This window comes from Ambystoma mexicanum, chromosome 9 (genome assembly GCF_040938575.1).
Source record: "Ambystoma mexicanum isolate Mex_15411 chromosome 9, UKY_AmexF1_1, whole genome shotgun sequence".
Lineage (NCBI taxonomy): Eukaryota > Metazoa > Chordata > Amphibia > Caudata > Ambystomatidae > Ambystoma > Ambystoma mexicanum.
Window position 1 is genome coordinate 1,508,317,335 of NC_090931.1, and position 15,601 is coordinate 1,508,332,935.

General features: G+C 46.3%; 1 protein-coding gene across 1 annotated transcript in view; it reads right to left on the minus strand.

Moving 5' to 3' along the window:
* Positions 1-9,358: 9,358 nt before the first annotated feature.
* Positions 9,359-15,601, minus strand: part of LOC138489365 (zinc finger protein 551-like) — a 52,338-nt gene continuing 46,095 nt past the window's right edge. The window contains exon 2 of the mRNA XM_069617083.1: positions 9,359-13,048. Coding sequence (XP_069473184.1) covers positions 12,266-13,048 — 783 coding nt within the window. The 3' untranslated portion in view covers positions 9,359-12,265. The remainder of the gene's footprint in view (positions 13,049-15,601) is intronic.

Genomic DNA, 15,601 nt, shown 5'->3' on the forward strand with positions numbered 1-15,601 from the left:
AGGGCTCCACAGGCCTCGCAGGCACGAAGGGAGGAGCGGTGGACTCGCCTCTGCTTGTTCGGAGGGCTTCCCGACGGGCCTGGTTCTGGATCTTCCGTCGGGGTCCGTGGTAACCTCGTCCTTATCTCAGTACATATGGATTGGATCGCACACAAAATGGCCGCCGAGCTATCCTGGGGCTTGGGTAATGGCTGCGACGGACGGGATGGCTGCTCCACTGGGCCCTCTTCGTCGCCATCATCGCTATCTTCGATCACATCAGTGGGAACCGTCCCCTGGGATCGAAGCTTTTCGAACTTCTCGTTGAGGCCTATGAACCTCTCATTGAGGCCCTTCCCGGTTTCCATCAGATCCTCCTCAGAGGCTGATTCCGAGTCTGTAATGGCCACCGCCCCCCCCTCTTTTTCCGCCGGTGTCTTCACGGGGGTCTTAACGATGGGCTGGAAAGAGGATTCCCTCTGCGGTGGCAGGGATACTCTGGGCCCAGAGGCCGTTTCCACTGGCGTAGTCTCAGCCGGCTTCACCAGGGTCGCAGCGACCACTTCGATAGAGGCCTTTGCCGGCTGGATCAAAGCCCTCACCACATTAGCTGTGTCCTGGGCCTTCGCCTTGGGGGAAGGGTCAGCGCCTCGCTCCCCCTCGGGTCCCTTCGAGATCGACCGGGGCCGCTCCAGCAGCTTACCCGGGTTCTCGGACTTCCTCTTCACTGAACCAGAGCGCTGGCTCGTGGTTGAACGTCCCGGGGAAGTCGCCCCCTTCCTGGCAGGCGAAGAGCCCGACCTTTTGGCTCTCCCGGTGCCCGCGGACTCGCTGTGCTTGGCCTTCTGTTGGGCCCCCGTCGCCGGGGCGCCCTCACAGGACTTAGAAGCCCGCTCAGATTTTTTCTTCGCCTTCTCACCTGCTGTGCCCTTCTCCAGCCAGGCGGCGAGGCGGGAACGACGATCTTGTTTGGTCCGTTCCAAAAGGTTCTTGCAGAACGCACAGTCCTTCTCCATGTGCGTCTTGTCCTCATGAAGGCAGTAGCGACATCGCAAATGCTCGTCCTCCTTGTAAACAATTTGTAATCCGCATCCAGGGCAGCACCTGAACAGCTTGGATCCGGGCGTCGAGCTTCCCTTGTCCTGGGCCATGTCCGTTGAGGTAGGCCGCAGATCTTCCGGAATCCTCCAAGAAGCGTAAACTCGATGAAAACTTCACCCTTGAGGGGCGTAGAAGAATTCCGAAACGGGTCCCCGTTATCGGAAGTAGAAACGGTGGAGCTTGAGGCTCGATTAAACCGAAAAATGAGAAAATCTCCTGAAAAAGCATGAAAATGCAGCAAAAAACTCGAGAGCTAAGCACGAGGACTCCCAACACTTGAATGTGCGGTGAGAATCTGAGGATGGCTGCCAGAGGCGGAGTTTAGGGAGAGGGCAGTCATTGGCTGGGAGCAGTATGACCCAGAGATCAGTGATTGGTTACTAAGAAAGACAGATCAGAAACGAAACTGATACTGATTTTTTCTTTACCGAGGATTCCCAGCCTGACGACGGGGAATATTCATGAGCATGTGAATCCATGCCAGACCCCATGCTGGAGAAACAATGCCCACTGTCAAGAGAAGCGGAGGAGGGCATTAGAAAAACAATGCAGGCCCAACTGGACCAGGGGATTATTGTGCCATCTACATCCGCGTACAACACTGCAATATATCCTGTTAAAAAATCAACCGGGGCAATTGGAGAATGATCTAGGATTTGTACTCCCTATATGATGTAGTGCAGAAAGAGTGTCCAGTAGTCCCGAATCCTGTGACAATTTTATGTAGCATCCCTATAGTCACATATTTTGCTGTAGTGGATTTGAAAACTGCATTTTTCTCGATTCCACTCCATCCAGGGTTGAGGTACCTCACAGCATTTATGCAGGGCCATATGCGGTTTGAACACACTAGATTACCCCAGGGGCACTGTCCGAGCATATTTAACAGAATACTGCATGCCAATCTTGGGAATATACACAATTATCCAATACGTGGATGATCTGCTAGTGTGTAGTGACAGTGAACAGCACTGCCAAAGGGACTCCATTGCACTCCTAGAATTGCTGGCATGTAAGGGGTACAAGGTCGATAAGGCCAAATTACAATACTGACAACAGGAAGTGATCTATTTGGGGCAGTTCATATTGGCGAATAGAAAAGGATACTACCTGACAGGGCAGCGCCTGTCTGCGCCACTCCCAGATCCGCCTCAGTTAAGGAGATGCAGAAGTTTCTGGGCCTCTGTAATTACTGTAGGGCCTGGATTCTAGACTATGCAGCATACACAAGACCACTTCTACAGGCCCTTAGGGAAGCACAGAAAACAAAGGACCAGAAGTTACAGTGGACGGCTCAAACGATCAGACAATTTGACGACTTAAAAGAAGTGATTAGTTTGGCACCAGTACTGACCACTCCGGATTATAAACAGGAATCTTATTTGTTTTCATTCTGATGATCAACTTACGATAGCAGTGATGACGCAAAAGAGCACTATTGGCCATAAGCCATTGGCCTATTATAGCAGCACTCTGGATGCAGTGATGCAAAGGCAGTTTGCATTCGAACAAGCTTGAGCAGCTGGTGCCTGTCCAATAGAGAACATTTCTATGACAGAGGACCTGACGGTGCATGCCTTAGCCACATACGAGGGGGAGGAGGATGATATTCCTAAAGCAAGGGACCGTACATTGGCAGAAGGTGAGGAACTTTTCATTGACGTGTCATCCACAATTGATCAGGAGGATGGGCAGAGAAGGACAGGGGCAGCAGTGGTATGAATTGAGGAAGGGGAGTACAAGACAGTGGTCATTAAAAGGTTGCATATGCATTATTCTGAACAAGCGTCAGAACTTGAGGTGCTCATCGAAGTGCTGGGATCATTGCAAGGGTGTCCTGTCACAATATATTATGAATCAGCATACATTACAGCAACGGTACATGCCTGCCTCTCCCGCTGGAAGAGGATGGGGTTTCAGAGGGCGGATGAATCACCAGTACAGCATGCAGTACTGTTAGAAATACTTATAGAAGCGTTATCACAGCCATCTGTTGTGCGGTCGTTAAGCGCGCCGCCCATACTCGCAAAACAGATGAAATATCAAGGGGGAACAAAACCAAAATGGCGGCGTATCTGCCAAATTGCCAAATGAAATACCAACGGATTACGTGGTGACTGCCACATCGGCAAACAAGCATCCAGTGCCTTACACAGCATTGCCCATCTCCCAGATTATTGAACTACAAGAAGGGCACCTGGGAGGGAGAAAGAGTTGTGGTTACGGAGAGGGTGTAAGCAATCTCCAACAGATCTGTTATGGAGGCAGGAGAGCACTAGGAAGATAGTAATGCCCCAGGAACGGCTAGCAGTACCGTTTGAACAATTACGCTACCTATCTCACAGTTTGAAACACATAGCCGCGGAGATACAAGAGGACTGGTTTATACCAAACAATGAATGGTGCTGGTGCATCCATCAAGGTCTGCAAGCGGGTGCCTTTCTGTCCTCCAGGTCAGACCTGGCGGGCTGAAAGGCACCCGCTCACAGAACTTGTAGTTTGCCGGTCCGGAAACAACAGTACCGGCAAGATTACCAGTACCGTCATTTCCGGACCAGCAAACTTGACACCCCTAGACTTTGCTGACATGGGTGAGCGTTGTAATGGATCCAGTTACCTCATTGTAGTGGTCTATCCTTTCTCAAGGTGGGTGGAGGCAGGGCTCTGTGTGCACCCAGATGCCAAGTGTGCTGCAAGGTTTCTAGTGCTGGAAGTCTTCCCGCGCTGGGGTGTGTGCAAGGTTTTAAGGTCAGGCAATGGCACACGTTTCTTCAATGCGTTATTCCAATACCTTACAGCACTTCTTGGCATCAAACATCAGATGTGTTCAATTTATCACCCACAAGCCAATGGCATTGTGGAGAGAATAAATGGCCTCAAGAGCAAGTTATCCAAGCTGTGCACCACATTGAAGAAAAACTGGCTTCCCTGTTTGCCTCTGACCCTTTTCAGTTTACGCACACAGCCAAGTAAAGATCATCATCTGAAACCTCACAAAGTGGTCACTGGCCGGCGTATGCATACCCCCATATCCTCTGTAAGAAGGGCTTCTGGTGCACACTGGGCTGCAGCATTGTTAGGAGAGGAATTCAGGGACAACACTAACATGGGCCATTAAATGTGTCTCCTGACAGATTGCACCTCCCAGGATTGTGACTACAGAGACGCCAAATGCTGCACAGATCGGGACAGCTCCTGAGCATATAACGACTTGACCACTGCTGCCGGGGGACTATATCCAAGTTCATAATTTTGTGCACAGGTGGAACAATCCTCGGTTCTACGGACCGTACAAGGTGGTGTTTTGTACTCCCCTCACAGTTAAAGAGAAAGAGTTACACTACTGGGTTAACCTCTCCTACATTTGCGGGGTGCTTCCAGACCACAGTGGCACATCAGTTATCTTAAAAATACCTCACCAGCCTGTCCAGGGGCCATGCTGGTGTGGTGGCACATCCAAGTAGCAGGCCAAAGATCAGCTGCTAGCTCTGCATTTTTCTTTTTCTGGGAGTGCTTTTTTCCTTTTGTTTTCCTTTCTCTCTCTCGCTCCCTTCCTCTCCCTTTATCTCTTTCCCTCCCTCTCTCTCTTTCCCTCCCCCTCTTGTTCCTTCTTCCTTTGTGTATAGAGCACACCTTTTACGTTTTCCTCTTTTCCGTTGTCTTGCATGACTGTGCTTCTATTTCAGGAAAGAAGAAGATGGATGCACCCTAATGTACATAGTTTGTTAATTAGGGACCTGAGGCGTAGAGATACGAATGATAGATTGTGGACATATACCTATTATAGTGGGTCAGTAATTGCTGGAGGATTGTGTGTGATATTGCTAGTACTACTGGGAGTGTATTGGGGGAGCATACTATGGGGGAGGTCCTATAAAGAGGGGGAGTTGGGGAAATAGGAATGTATATTATCCAAATGTAACAATACATGTTAATAATATGAGTGGATTTACATATATCAGTACTAATGTGAACACTAATAATAATAATGGAAATTGATTTAATGACTCTAATATGCAGGTTATGTCTGTGAAGGAAGCAGAGAACAAGTTGTTTACAATACGTAGGGGATTGTCTACCACTAGGGAAAGGTATAATGCTATTTCTGACAGTACTTCTAAATTGGCCCTCCTTGAGAATTTATATAGGAGAACGAAAAGAGAAGTATGACATGTATCAAGGGCTGGGTTTTGATGTGATTGAGGATATTCATCACCCCAAGTTCACTAATTCATGGTACTCTGATATGAGTGCTGTGGGGAGAAATACTGTGAATGGGAGCTGTTATGTGTGTTCACTCATTCCACACACGTCAGGGGCTCCCAAGGTGTTAGTACCACAAGCAGTCCCAATTATAGAGCCACAATGCCTGGTTAATCTTGTGCTATGCAGAATAAAAGAAAAGGTTCCAGGCACACAGTGTGCAACTGCAAATGGTGGGCCCAGATGTAAAATGCACCGAGGACCCGAGAAACATCAAGTGTGTGGAGTTACCTTATCCAATGGTGAAGGGGCAGATGTAGTCAATAATAACTGACAGGATAGCACACTACCTTGCTTGCCAGAAGGACTAGTAACAAATAGCAAGGAAAGAATAGCATGTGTGGTCAACTTTTGTGTGCAAACCTGGACAGAGCATATCACAAAGCTAATGTGAATTGCAACAATGGAAAAGCCAGTGTGAGTGCACAAGGAAAAAGAATATAAATACTTCTGATCGCAGGCATGAAGAAAAGAATGGCGGCACTGATGGATTAGTACTGGATCTGTGGCCGACAAGCTTACTTGCACCTCTCAGCATCATGGAGGGGCTATGGTTCGCTGGCCACATTGCTTTGAAGGGGGGGGGATGGGAGTACTGCCTGCAGAGGAGCCAACCAACGAGTTTCCCCACAGTTGAAAATGAAGATAAGAGTTTAGTGCCCATGCAAGAGCCCAATATCCGGCTAGGGAAAGGGCAGTTCCAGCCAGTGGAGAGGATGAAAAGATCTAATTACATTTCTAAAGACTCTTCTACATTGCTTGCTGAAATTCCAGAGGAATATAGGCTTTTGAGTTCAGCAGAATCTTTTTTTCACCTCTTTACTCTTGCCGGGAGTGAAAGCTGCAGCCAATGCCAAATGGCTGCAAATAGTGAGGTGGGAACTGGTCCAGCACTCAAATGGCACAGAGAATGGGTTCAACGTGATCAAGGTCGAGTTGCAAGTGAGGAGACTTATGACAATACAAAAACACTATGTGCTGGACATGTTAACAGCGATGGAGGGTGGGGTTTGCAAAACATTTGGCGATTCCTGTTGTACATTTGTGCCTCCAGAAGACGCAGAGAATACATCATTATGCCACATCATTGCAGCCGTCCATGGCCTGGGTGTTCGCATGAAGGAGCGAGGCATTCAGGAAAGTGAAAGGTTGACTATGACATTTAACTGGTCGTGGCTAGGAGCGATTGTGAAGATGTTGATGCCCATCATTGTGTTTATCCTGGTCATTTTCTGCCATCGTCAACTGGTTATTTGATGCTGTGACTCTGAGGCACCTGATAGCGCAAGAATGATGTTATCAATTGGGGGTTTAAAAGTACCTCGTGAAACAAAAACATTGAAGTACAAATCAATGTCCCAAATGGTGGACCAAAGTATGAAATGTTCCCAATCCCGTATGGAGAAGTTGATACTCTATACCATACTATAATTTCACCACCCCTGATACAGAAAATTACACATAGGTTTGGGTGGACCTTGCGGGGTAGGGGCGATGCATTTACATGACTTCTTCACCTGAAGAGTACGCACGTAGGGGGAGAGTGTGTGCGATCGGTGTGTAGGACGTGGGTGCCAGTAAAGAGCACTCCGCCATATGTGGATATAGAAACTGGGGCGCGAGAGCGCAGAAGAATTCCAGAAATTGTTACTGCAGAAGTAATGAAAGTGGGGAATGTTGGGAAGGGGGCAGTCCTGCCCCCCCATAGGTGCTTTAAAGTAAGGTGAGATACATTTGAGGCACTGCGATGAGCCAAGGGGTAAGGACAGTGAGAGGGACGCCTTCCCGTCCAGCAGGACCCCATGTTAATATAACCAATTACTGTTTAACTACATGATGTGGGCCAAGGAGTGGGGGGGGGGCATCAATATTTTGCGTAGATACTAATAATCCTAGGTAGAAGAGAAGGCTTGCGCGGCAAATGCATTACAGGCACTAGGCCCAAATTCACGAGGTCACAGAAATCTCTAGTCATGCCCGAGCTCCCATGAGGACAGTTTGCACCCCCACCCACCACACTGTTTATTATTTGTTCTTGAAAGTGTTGCAAAGATGTGTTTTTCACCCAAGAGGAATGTGCTCTAAAAGGCTGCGATCAGAGACAAGTGCCTGGTGTGCATGTATCTCACATTGGCCAAAACATGACCCAGCACATTCCTGGGCGACCACGAGTTATAGCCCATATAACTGACTAAACCCTAAAATCCCCGAATTCCAAGGCACCAGGTGCCCTTTGACCACCAGCCCCAAAGTAACAAGTCCTGAAATGTTCAAGGAGGAAGGACAAGGCACATTGCTGAGCGACAATTGTGTGATTTGTATTGCGAGGTGCTGGGAGGAATAAATTAGTTCAAAACGAGGGTGGAGACCTTGGAACAGGATGGCACGGAGGGAGTGAGTGAAATGAGCGTGTGAAGGTTAGAGTGCCCCATAACCTCTTGTGTGTCCATCTTGAGGCCTGCCAAGTGCACAACATGAGTGATAAAACAAGCTTGTATAGTAGGAGTAAACTTAAATTGTTTTCTGACCTGCAACGTGAGAAGATGAGCCCCGCAGCACCCACATGATGGAAGACGGACAGACTGGGCTGGGACCAATAAACTGCCATTCTTTATGGATAAAGGTGGTACCTCTATGGGGTCCATCCAATCAGCCGCACAGGGTTTTACTGTATGTATTGCATCATTTATGACAATGTTTCGCTTGATTAGATTCTGCTTGTACTACTTTTTGGCAGAATGTTCTGAGCAGCAGAGTTCTTTGTAGTAGCTCTCATCTGCATGTGAGATTAAACTTGTTATCCTTACAAGATCGACATGGGCCTTTCTTCCCTAGCGGGTTGTATTCTCTCTGGTGTGAGCGTTCAGGCGGGTGCCTTCACCCTTTGAACCGTGCCCCACACCATGGCTGGTTCTTGGATTTGCAAATCCTTGTGTGGCAAACAATGTGCAACGCCCACTAATTTGCTTAACTTTTGATATTGCTGGAATGCTGGAAGGGACAGTTACATTTACAGATTTTGCCATTGGTAAGCAAAGAGACATATTTGTGACAGGCACAGGAACAATTGTCACTGTTTATATTATATACTGTGTAACACTAAACACTATAATCTGTCTCAATATGATTAAAGTTATATTTTCCAAAGAACACACTGTAAAGTGCCTCACTTCTATGGACTTGTAAATGTTGGCTTACAAGACACACTTAGTAAAAATGACCTTGCCACCAGGGTCACATACTTAAGTTATGTGATGAAGCTAGGATTGGAGCCAAGTCTCCTGCTTAGGAACTTGACCCCATATTTTCTCAGGTCTTCTTGGTAAATATATACAATAGGCCAACTGACATGTAATTAGTAACGTGGTAAGATGGTGCATACTGTTAACATGTGAAGTTCCTAAACAGCAAACTGATATATTTGATGGCATACAGAACCCCAGCCGTGTATGGCCATTGTGCCATGCATAGTCAAGGGTGTTTTGCTTCCCCAGCTTTGCTTAGCGCCACTGAACATGCAGTCTGGGGAACTTCAGGCTTAAAACTATGAAATGGTGCACCTGCGGGTTCCTGTGCATTGCAAGGGACTGGGGAGCAAGTTTGGGGTGAACTGGCTCCACTGTGTACGTTAGTAACCAAGAGGGGGAGGCATTTGATAAACATCTCCTGATTCCCATCTTCAGGGTTTACGGGAGATGACGGGTCATGCAGGCAGCGTGTGGCAGCCTTGGAGTTGGTGGGAGTCCAAGGCTGTACAGGTGTGAAAATAAACAAACCTCTGTGTATGTGTATGTACATCCATGCACTTGGTTGTCTGTGTAAGCACACTTGTGAATAAGGATATAGTGTATGGTTTCTCATGTGAATGGGAGCGCAAGAGTGCACCATAAATGTTGTAGCATATTAGTACATATGTGAATAGAAGAATGAATGCAATGAAAATATGTATGAATGTGCATATGGCCTCTGGCTGCTGTAAGGAAGGCATGATATCAAAGTAAGTAAACACAAGTGATCACAGTTCAAGGACCTTTATTGAACTTGATCAGGGGTGTGAAAAACATCTATCTAAATCTAAGATGGGAGCAAGCTACGACCATCAAATAATAATATCACAGTCCTAATGGAGTCTAGTCAAATAAAAATAGCCTATACTAAAAAACCTATTTCCAATCCTTACCGCTAGGATACAAAATAGAGTGGCATAATGTTCACGAAAAGAAAGAAGTGTTCACAAAATGATAAGTCAAGGATGTTTAGGGCGATAGCCTCCCTTCCCCACAGTTTTAGCACGGGAAAAGGCGGGTCACTCCAGCACAACACACTCCTGGGCTTCTCTTGCACAAGGTCACAGTTCCTTTCACCAATATCAGGGCCTTCTGTGCCCAAGTTTCTTTTGTGCAAAGTCTCTTGACTCAGAGGACCTGACGTACCATAAATAACATCGAAAGTTGCTTTCTCAATATTCACGTTGGGAGATTTTCTCTTCACCCTGGATCCCCCTCAGCCAGGCTCCGATCCTTCTTTCACTGTTAGCCTCCCTCAGTCGGGTTCAGACCAACTTCAATTTTTTGGCATCCCTCAATCGGGTTCACATTTGCCACAATAATTTTCTCTGGGGTGTTACTGTTCACCCCTGGATCCCCCTCTTTCGGGCTCAGACCCCTTTTCTACAATTAGTCCCCCTCAGCCAGGCTCAGACCAATTTCAGTTTACAGACAATTGGAGACTTTCAAATGTGCAATGTAGCCCACTGCAGGACCACTTCGATTTCATAGTTCATGAATTCTTACCAACTCATGGAGGCCGGGTGGGGTGGGGGGGTACCAAACAAAGACCTTTGAGTGAGCACCCACGTGGCGCTGGATCACTCAGTATCTGGTACCCAATTCCGTATTACAAAGTTCAAATGTATACAAGTTCTTTTCTCTTCATACAATGTTGCCGCTTACAACCTTGAGCAAAACACAGTCCGGTCTGCTATCAGTTTCTCCAACTTACCGGCTGTGCTGAACTCGTTGGCATTGCTTTGCTGTCGGAGTCAAGGACAGTACCACAGTGGCAATCACTTCTCCCCGCCTTCGCTATGAATGCGGGAGGCTCCCGTGTACCTTTGACAAACGCTGCACCGTTCGTCCGCTGCAATCCCTGATCTTATGTTTCTTTTTCTTGAGGTTTCTTGAAAGTCATGTTTCTGTGTTGAAAAGGGCAAGGGCATTTCCCTCCCTGTCACCCTCTGTGATCTCACTGCCTTTCTCCTTGGTTAAACTGCCATTCCAGAATTACTGCTTCCTGGTGCATTTTGCCTTGCTCCAAGTGTACTTTTGTGCTCTGCCTTTTATCCGTGTGGGGAAGTGTGAGGGAGGTCAGGAGTGTGTAATTATCAGTAATAGCCTGACTCTGCCCGAAGCTTCTGTTGGGACATGTCAGGTATATGGCTCTGGTGTTAGTTCATTGTTGCTCACGATGAACTGTCCGTGAGAAAGTGTTTGTTTCAGAAAAGAGGGTGGGGTTGATATTCTAGGTATCCTACCTGGTAGGCTGGGAAAAAGGTGTTATGAAGAAGGTAATACTGTGTCTCACCCTTCGGTGTCCCACTCCCCGAAGACCCTGCATCCAGGTGATCCTCCTGCACTGCTCCACCCCCAGGAAATAGATCCAATAGCAATGACCATGTCCTGGCCACCAGGATGACAGATCCCCTGGGACTAGTCAGGGAGACACCTTCAGTTTTCTCACACTGGGGAGATATAGTATTTACTGTAATTATGGGCAAACGTGAGTATTCTCCAGAGGCGCTACTGATTGATCTACATTGGTGCAGCCAAAACATGCATATTTTCTAACAGTGGTATGGCCTGTTACTGGAATTAAGGGCAATGCTTAAGTAAGTATGTTCTTACGCATGTTTTCTTATAATACCGGTGCTGCCATTACGGACAAAGCACACATGGGTATGTTCTTCAATGGAGTGTTTGGCATACATTTACACGATCAGCATGAATTTATTTCAAACCAACACAATACTGGCATACAAGTGTTGGAAAAGGCTCCTGTGCACTGTTGGTGGCCTGGCATCCATTTGGTTTTGTCGTTTTGCTACCCTACAAACTTTATTGTCAACTGTGTCAATTTGCACAGAAAGTGTGCTGTAAAATGCACCTGGTCAATCCATTATTCGAAAAACAATTTGGATGCTCCAATGCTACACTCAGTCGTTAATTCACATTAAAATATTCACTTGCCGCCTGAATTGCACAGGAGCAAATGCACGTGTGCTGCAGGCAGTGCATGTCCATGTCAGTTAATAATCAAAAATGAACAGATAAATCAATAGTCTGTGTTCATTACCAGGGCCTTATTTTTCCTCATAAAGCATGTTTTCTGGTCTTCAGCTCATTAGTTTCTGGGGTATTTCACTCATTCCCAAAGCTATTTGTGTTAGTTTGGCCAGAGTCCATCGTTTCCAGGGTGTATGTTCAGTAACTCTGGCCATTAATATATTTGATTGGAGCATAGAACTTCACACTTTCTATAGAGCAGGCCCGTCATTAACAGGCAAAACTGACCCCTTATTGAGATACATGTTGGGTGATTACCTACACATTTCCTATAGTAGTTGTAATTAAGTGAAAGGCAAAGACAAAATAGTGCAGAAAGAGGGTTCTGCATGGTCTAGCCACACCCCTACCATCCAGCACATTATTTTCAACAAGTTGCAGTTCCACTATTTCTTTTTGCACTTCGATCACTAGGTATGGTTGCCCCCCAGTATGGCTCCTCGGATATTGCTTTAGATTCGAGATCTGAGTGAAGCTTTCTCACTCCCTGCACACTGCTATGGTCACTCGCCAGTATGGATCTTCTGATGGTGGTGCAGACTTGCCCTGTGAGGGAAGCTTCTCTCACACTCTGCACACAGTTATGGTCGCTCCCTAGTATGGGTATTCTGATGCCGGTACAGGTGTGAGCTCTGGGTGAAGCCTTTCTCACACTCTGAACACTGGTATGGTCGCTCTGCAGTATGGCTCTTCTGATGCATGTACAGACTTGCGCTCTGACTGAAGCTTCTCTCACACTCTGTACACTGGTATGGCCGCTCCCCAGTATGGCTCTTCTGATGGTTGTGCAGACTTGCCCTATGAGGGAAGCTTCTCTCACACTCTGTACACTGGTATGGACGCTCCCCAGTATGGATATTCTGATGCTGCTGCAGACTTGCCTTCCGAGTGAAGCTTCGCTCACACTGCGTACACTGGTATGGACGCACCCCAGTATGGCTCTTCTGATGCTGGATCAGATTTGAGCTCTCATTGAAACTTTTACCACATTCCGTGCACTGATATGGTTGCTCCCCAGTATGGATCATCTGATGCCTGTAGAGGTGTGACTTACGAGTGAAACTTTTCTCACACTCTGTACAATGATGCAGTCTGTCCCCAGTATGAATTGCCTGATGTCTGTACAGATTTGAGCTATGAGTGAAGCTTTTAGCACACTCCATACACTGGTATGGTCGCTCCACAGTATGGATCTTCTGATGTTGGTACAAATTCGACTCCTGGGTGAAGCTTTTCTCACACTCTGCACCTGTGTGGGATGTCTGATGCCTTCTCAGTTCAGCTGCATGATGAAAGTGCTCACTGCGTTCCATGCACTCGTAGCCCTTCTCCCCAGTATGGATCTTCTGGCGACTGCTCATTCTCTGTTGAAAGAAGAAAAGGCCCCTTGTATTATTTCATGTCATTGTACAAACTAAACATCAGTAGATCTAATGCAGAACTGTTGTTTCTTGTTATATACAGTCCAATCCTCAATAACTATACCAAAAATAAATCTTTCCAACCAGGTAGAATACAACAGTGATTTACACGTACAATTTTCCATAGATGTCAAAAAACCAAAGGAAAGATTACCATCAAAATTGCTTCAATATGTCATGATGTCCTCTGTAATACATTGATAAAACGACCTGAAAAAATAGACTTCCTTACCCAATATGTAAAAATCCCCCAAAAAACTATTATTCACAACAGCCATAAAACTGAGTAGGAACGTTTTTTCTCTCCCCTCAGCAAACCTCCCTCCCCCCAATACTCCCCGCACCCACCAACACCCTCTGAGCTAGAATCTGGATGTTACCGTGTTGTAACGATCGAATACTGCATAGCAAAACATTTTATTTTATAAATGATAAATGTCTCAGATTGGGGCTTGCATTAGTTAAAGGCAGTTCTCCAGATAGGTTCATACTGGCTCATTTGACACAATGAAATCATGTACATAGGCCACATTTATTATTTTCTTGCGTATCATTTACGCAGGTAGCACACAGCAGCTGCTTGTGAATTCCCTGTTTCGTCCAGTAGGTGGCACTGTGCCACTGCAGCTGTTAACATCAAACAGTTGGAATCCTGTGTGCAGACAGGATAACACTGCAACCAAGGTGACTGATCTGGGGAGTCGGGGTTGCAGAGAAGGTATCAGTATGTGCACTGCTGCAGCAGCAGTCCCCCTACAAAACGGAAGCAGCTGCTGCAAGTGCTTTTGCAACATTCTCTGTCCACCCCCTTCAGTTGCACCTAGCTGTACACACAGGACTAATTGTGGCAGGATATTGTTAATTTCCTCCCAGGCAAGTGAGCACCATGTTTCACTTTCTTACAGTGGTCCCTGGGGTATAGGCAGAAGCGGGTGGCCAAAGGAAAGCACAACAATTTCCTGCAGCTCCTGTAATCAGGGTTGGGCAGAGAACACATACATTTCAGTTCAGCTGCAGGACCAATCAAAAGAGCTTTGCTGAAAAAGGTCCCCTTATTCTCCAAGGACCATTAGGAAAAGCAGAGAAACATTGCATGTCTTGCAGATGATGAGAGTCATGACGCCCTTCCTATTGTTCCCAAGTGAGCCCGGGGCCTGTCATTCCTGCATGAGAAGATGTTATAGTCGCCCTTTGAGGTTTCTCTTACTGCAGAATCGTGGTGTGTTCCTACATGAAGATGCTCTGAGACGCGACTGCCAGACAAACTGAAGAATTGGTCAAAAGCCCACAGTGGCCACAAATTCCAGGAACCAGAAAATACTTAACTGGACAACCACCCTAAATGCTAAACCAACCCATTCTACAGGACATGACACGTGTGTGCGTGTGCGTGCGCATGCGCGTGCGCGTGCAAGAGCGAATGTAATCATTGCAGCATTATTAGCTCACAGAATTGTTCCCAAAGGGTTGCTACGGACGGACGGATGGATGCTGTTTCACCAATACACAGCAGTAAGGTCAATGGTCTTTCACTCGCACAGTAGCTCAGGAGCATCCAGCCTGCAGCACTTCATCCATTAAACACTCCCTTGTTTGTATCATCTTGTATTTCTAGTCTTCTTTCTTGTCCTTCCTTTCCTGCTCTTTCCACTGATGACATGGCTTCTATTCTTTCCTCATCTCTTGACTCTTTATATCCTGCTTCTCTATTCTCTCCTTATCGGAAGCCCCACCAATCGTGGCTTACTGCTTATCTTCGCACAATGTGACAAGAGCTTCGGTGCCTTGAGTGGCGCGGATGTAAAACTCTCCTCTCTGATTCAGATAGTTGTCTTTCTGCTTTTATCATGCATTGTATGAAGATGTGCTTCTTTCAGCCAATTAATCATATTATTCGGATCTCTTACACACTCAATCGGATCATCCTAGGCGCCTGTTCTAATCACTCTCCGGTCGTAATTCTCCTCCCTCACCTGATTACTCACTTAACTCTACATTAACTGTGTCTAATCTTGCCACCTATTTTTCTTCAAAAGTGACCATGCTTCGCGTGGCAATTGTACCGTCTTGGTCCTCTTCTTCTCCCTCCTTTTCTACATCTTCTTGAATTTTGGTTATTTCTTCATTTTATCTGATTTCTAATTCTGATACGTCTTCTTTGCTAGCATGTGTCCATCCCACAGCTTCTCCTTTTGAGCCGATTCCTTCATTACTTATACCAAAAGTATATCCTTCTCAGATTTCTCATCCTACCTGTCTTTCCAATATTTCTCTTCTTACTTTAACTTTTCATTCCTCATATAAGCATGCTTCTATTCTTCCTATTTTGAAGACACATTCTTCAGATCCTTCTTCTCCCTTGAATTTCCAACCTATTTCTCTTCTTCTAAGTTATTTGAAAATCTTATCTATTCTAAGGTTTCCTCCTTTGTAACAGATGATTCTATTCTGACTTGCATTCAGTCAAGTGTTCATCCTCTTCATTCGGCTGAAATT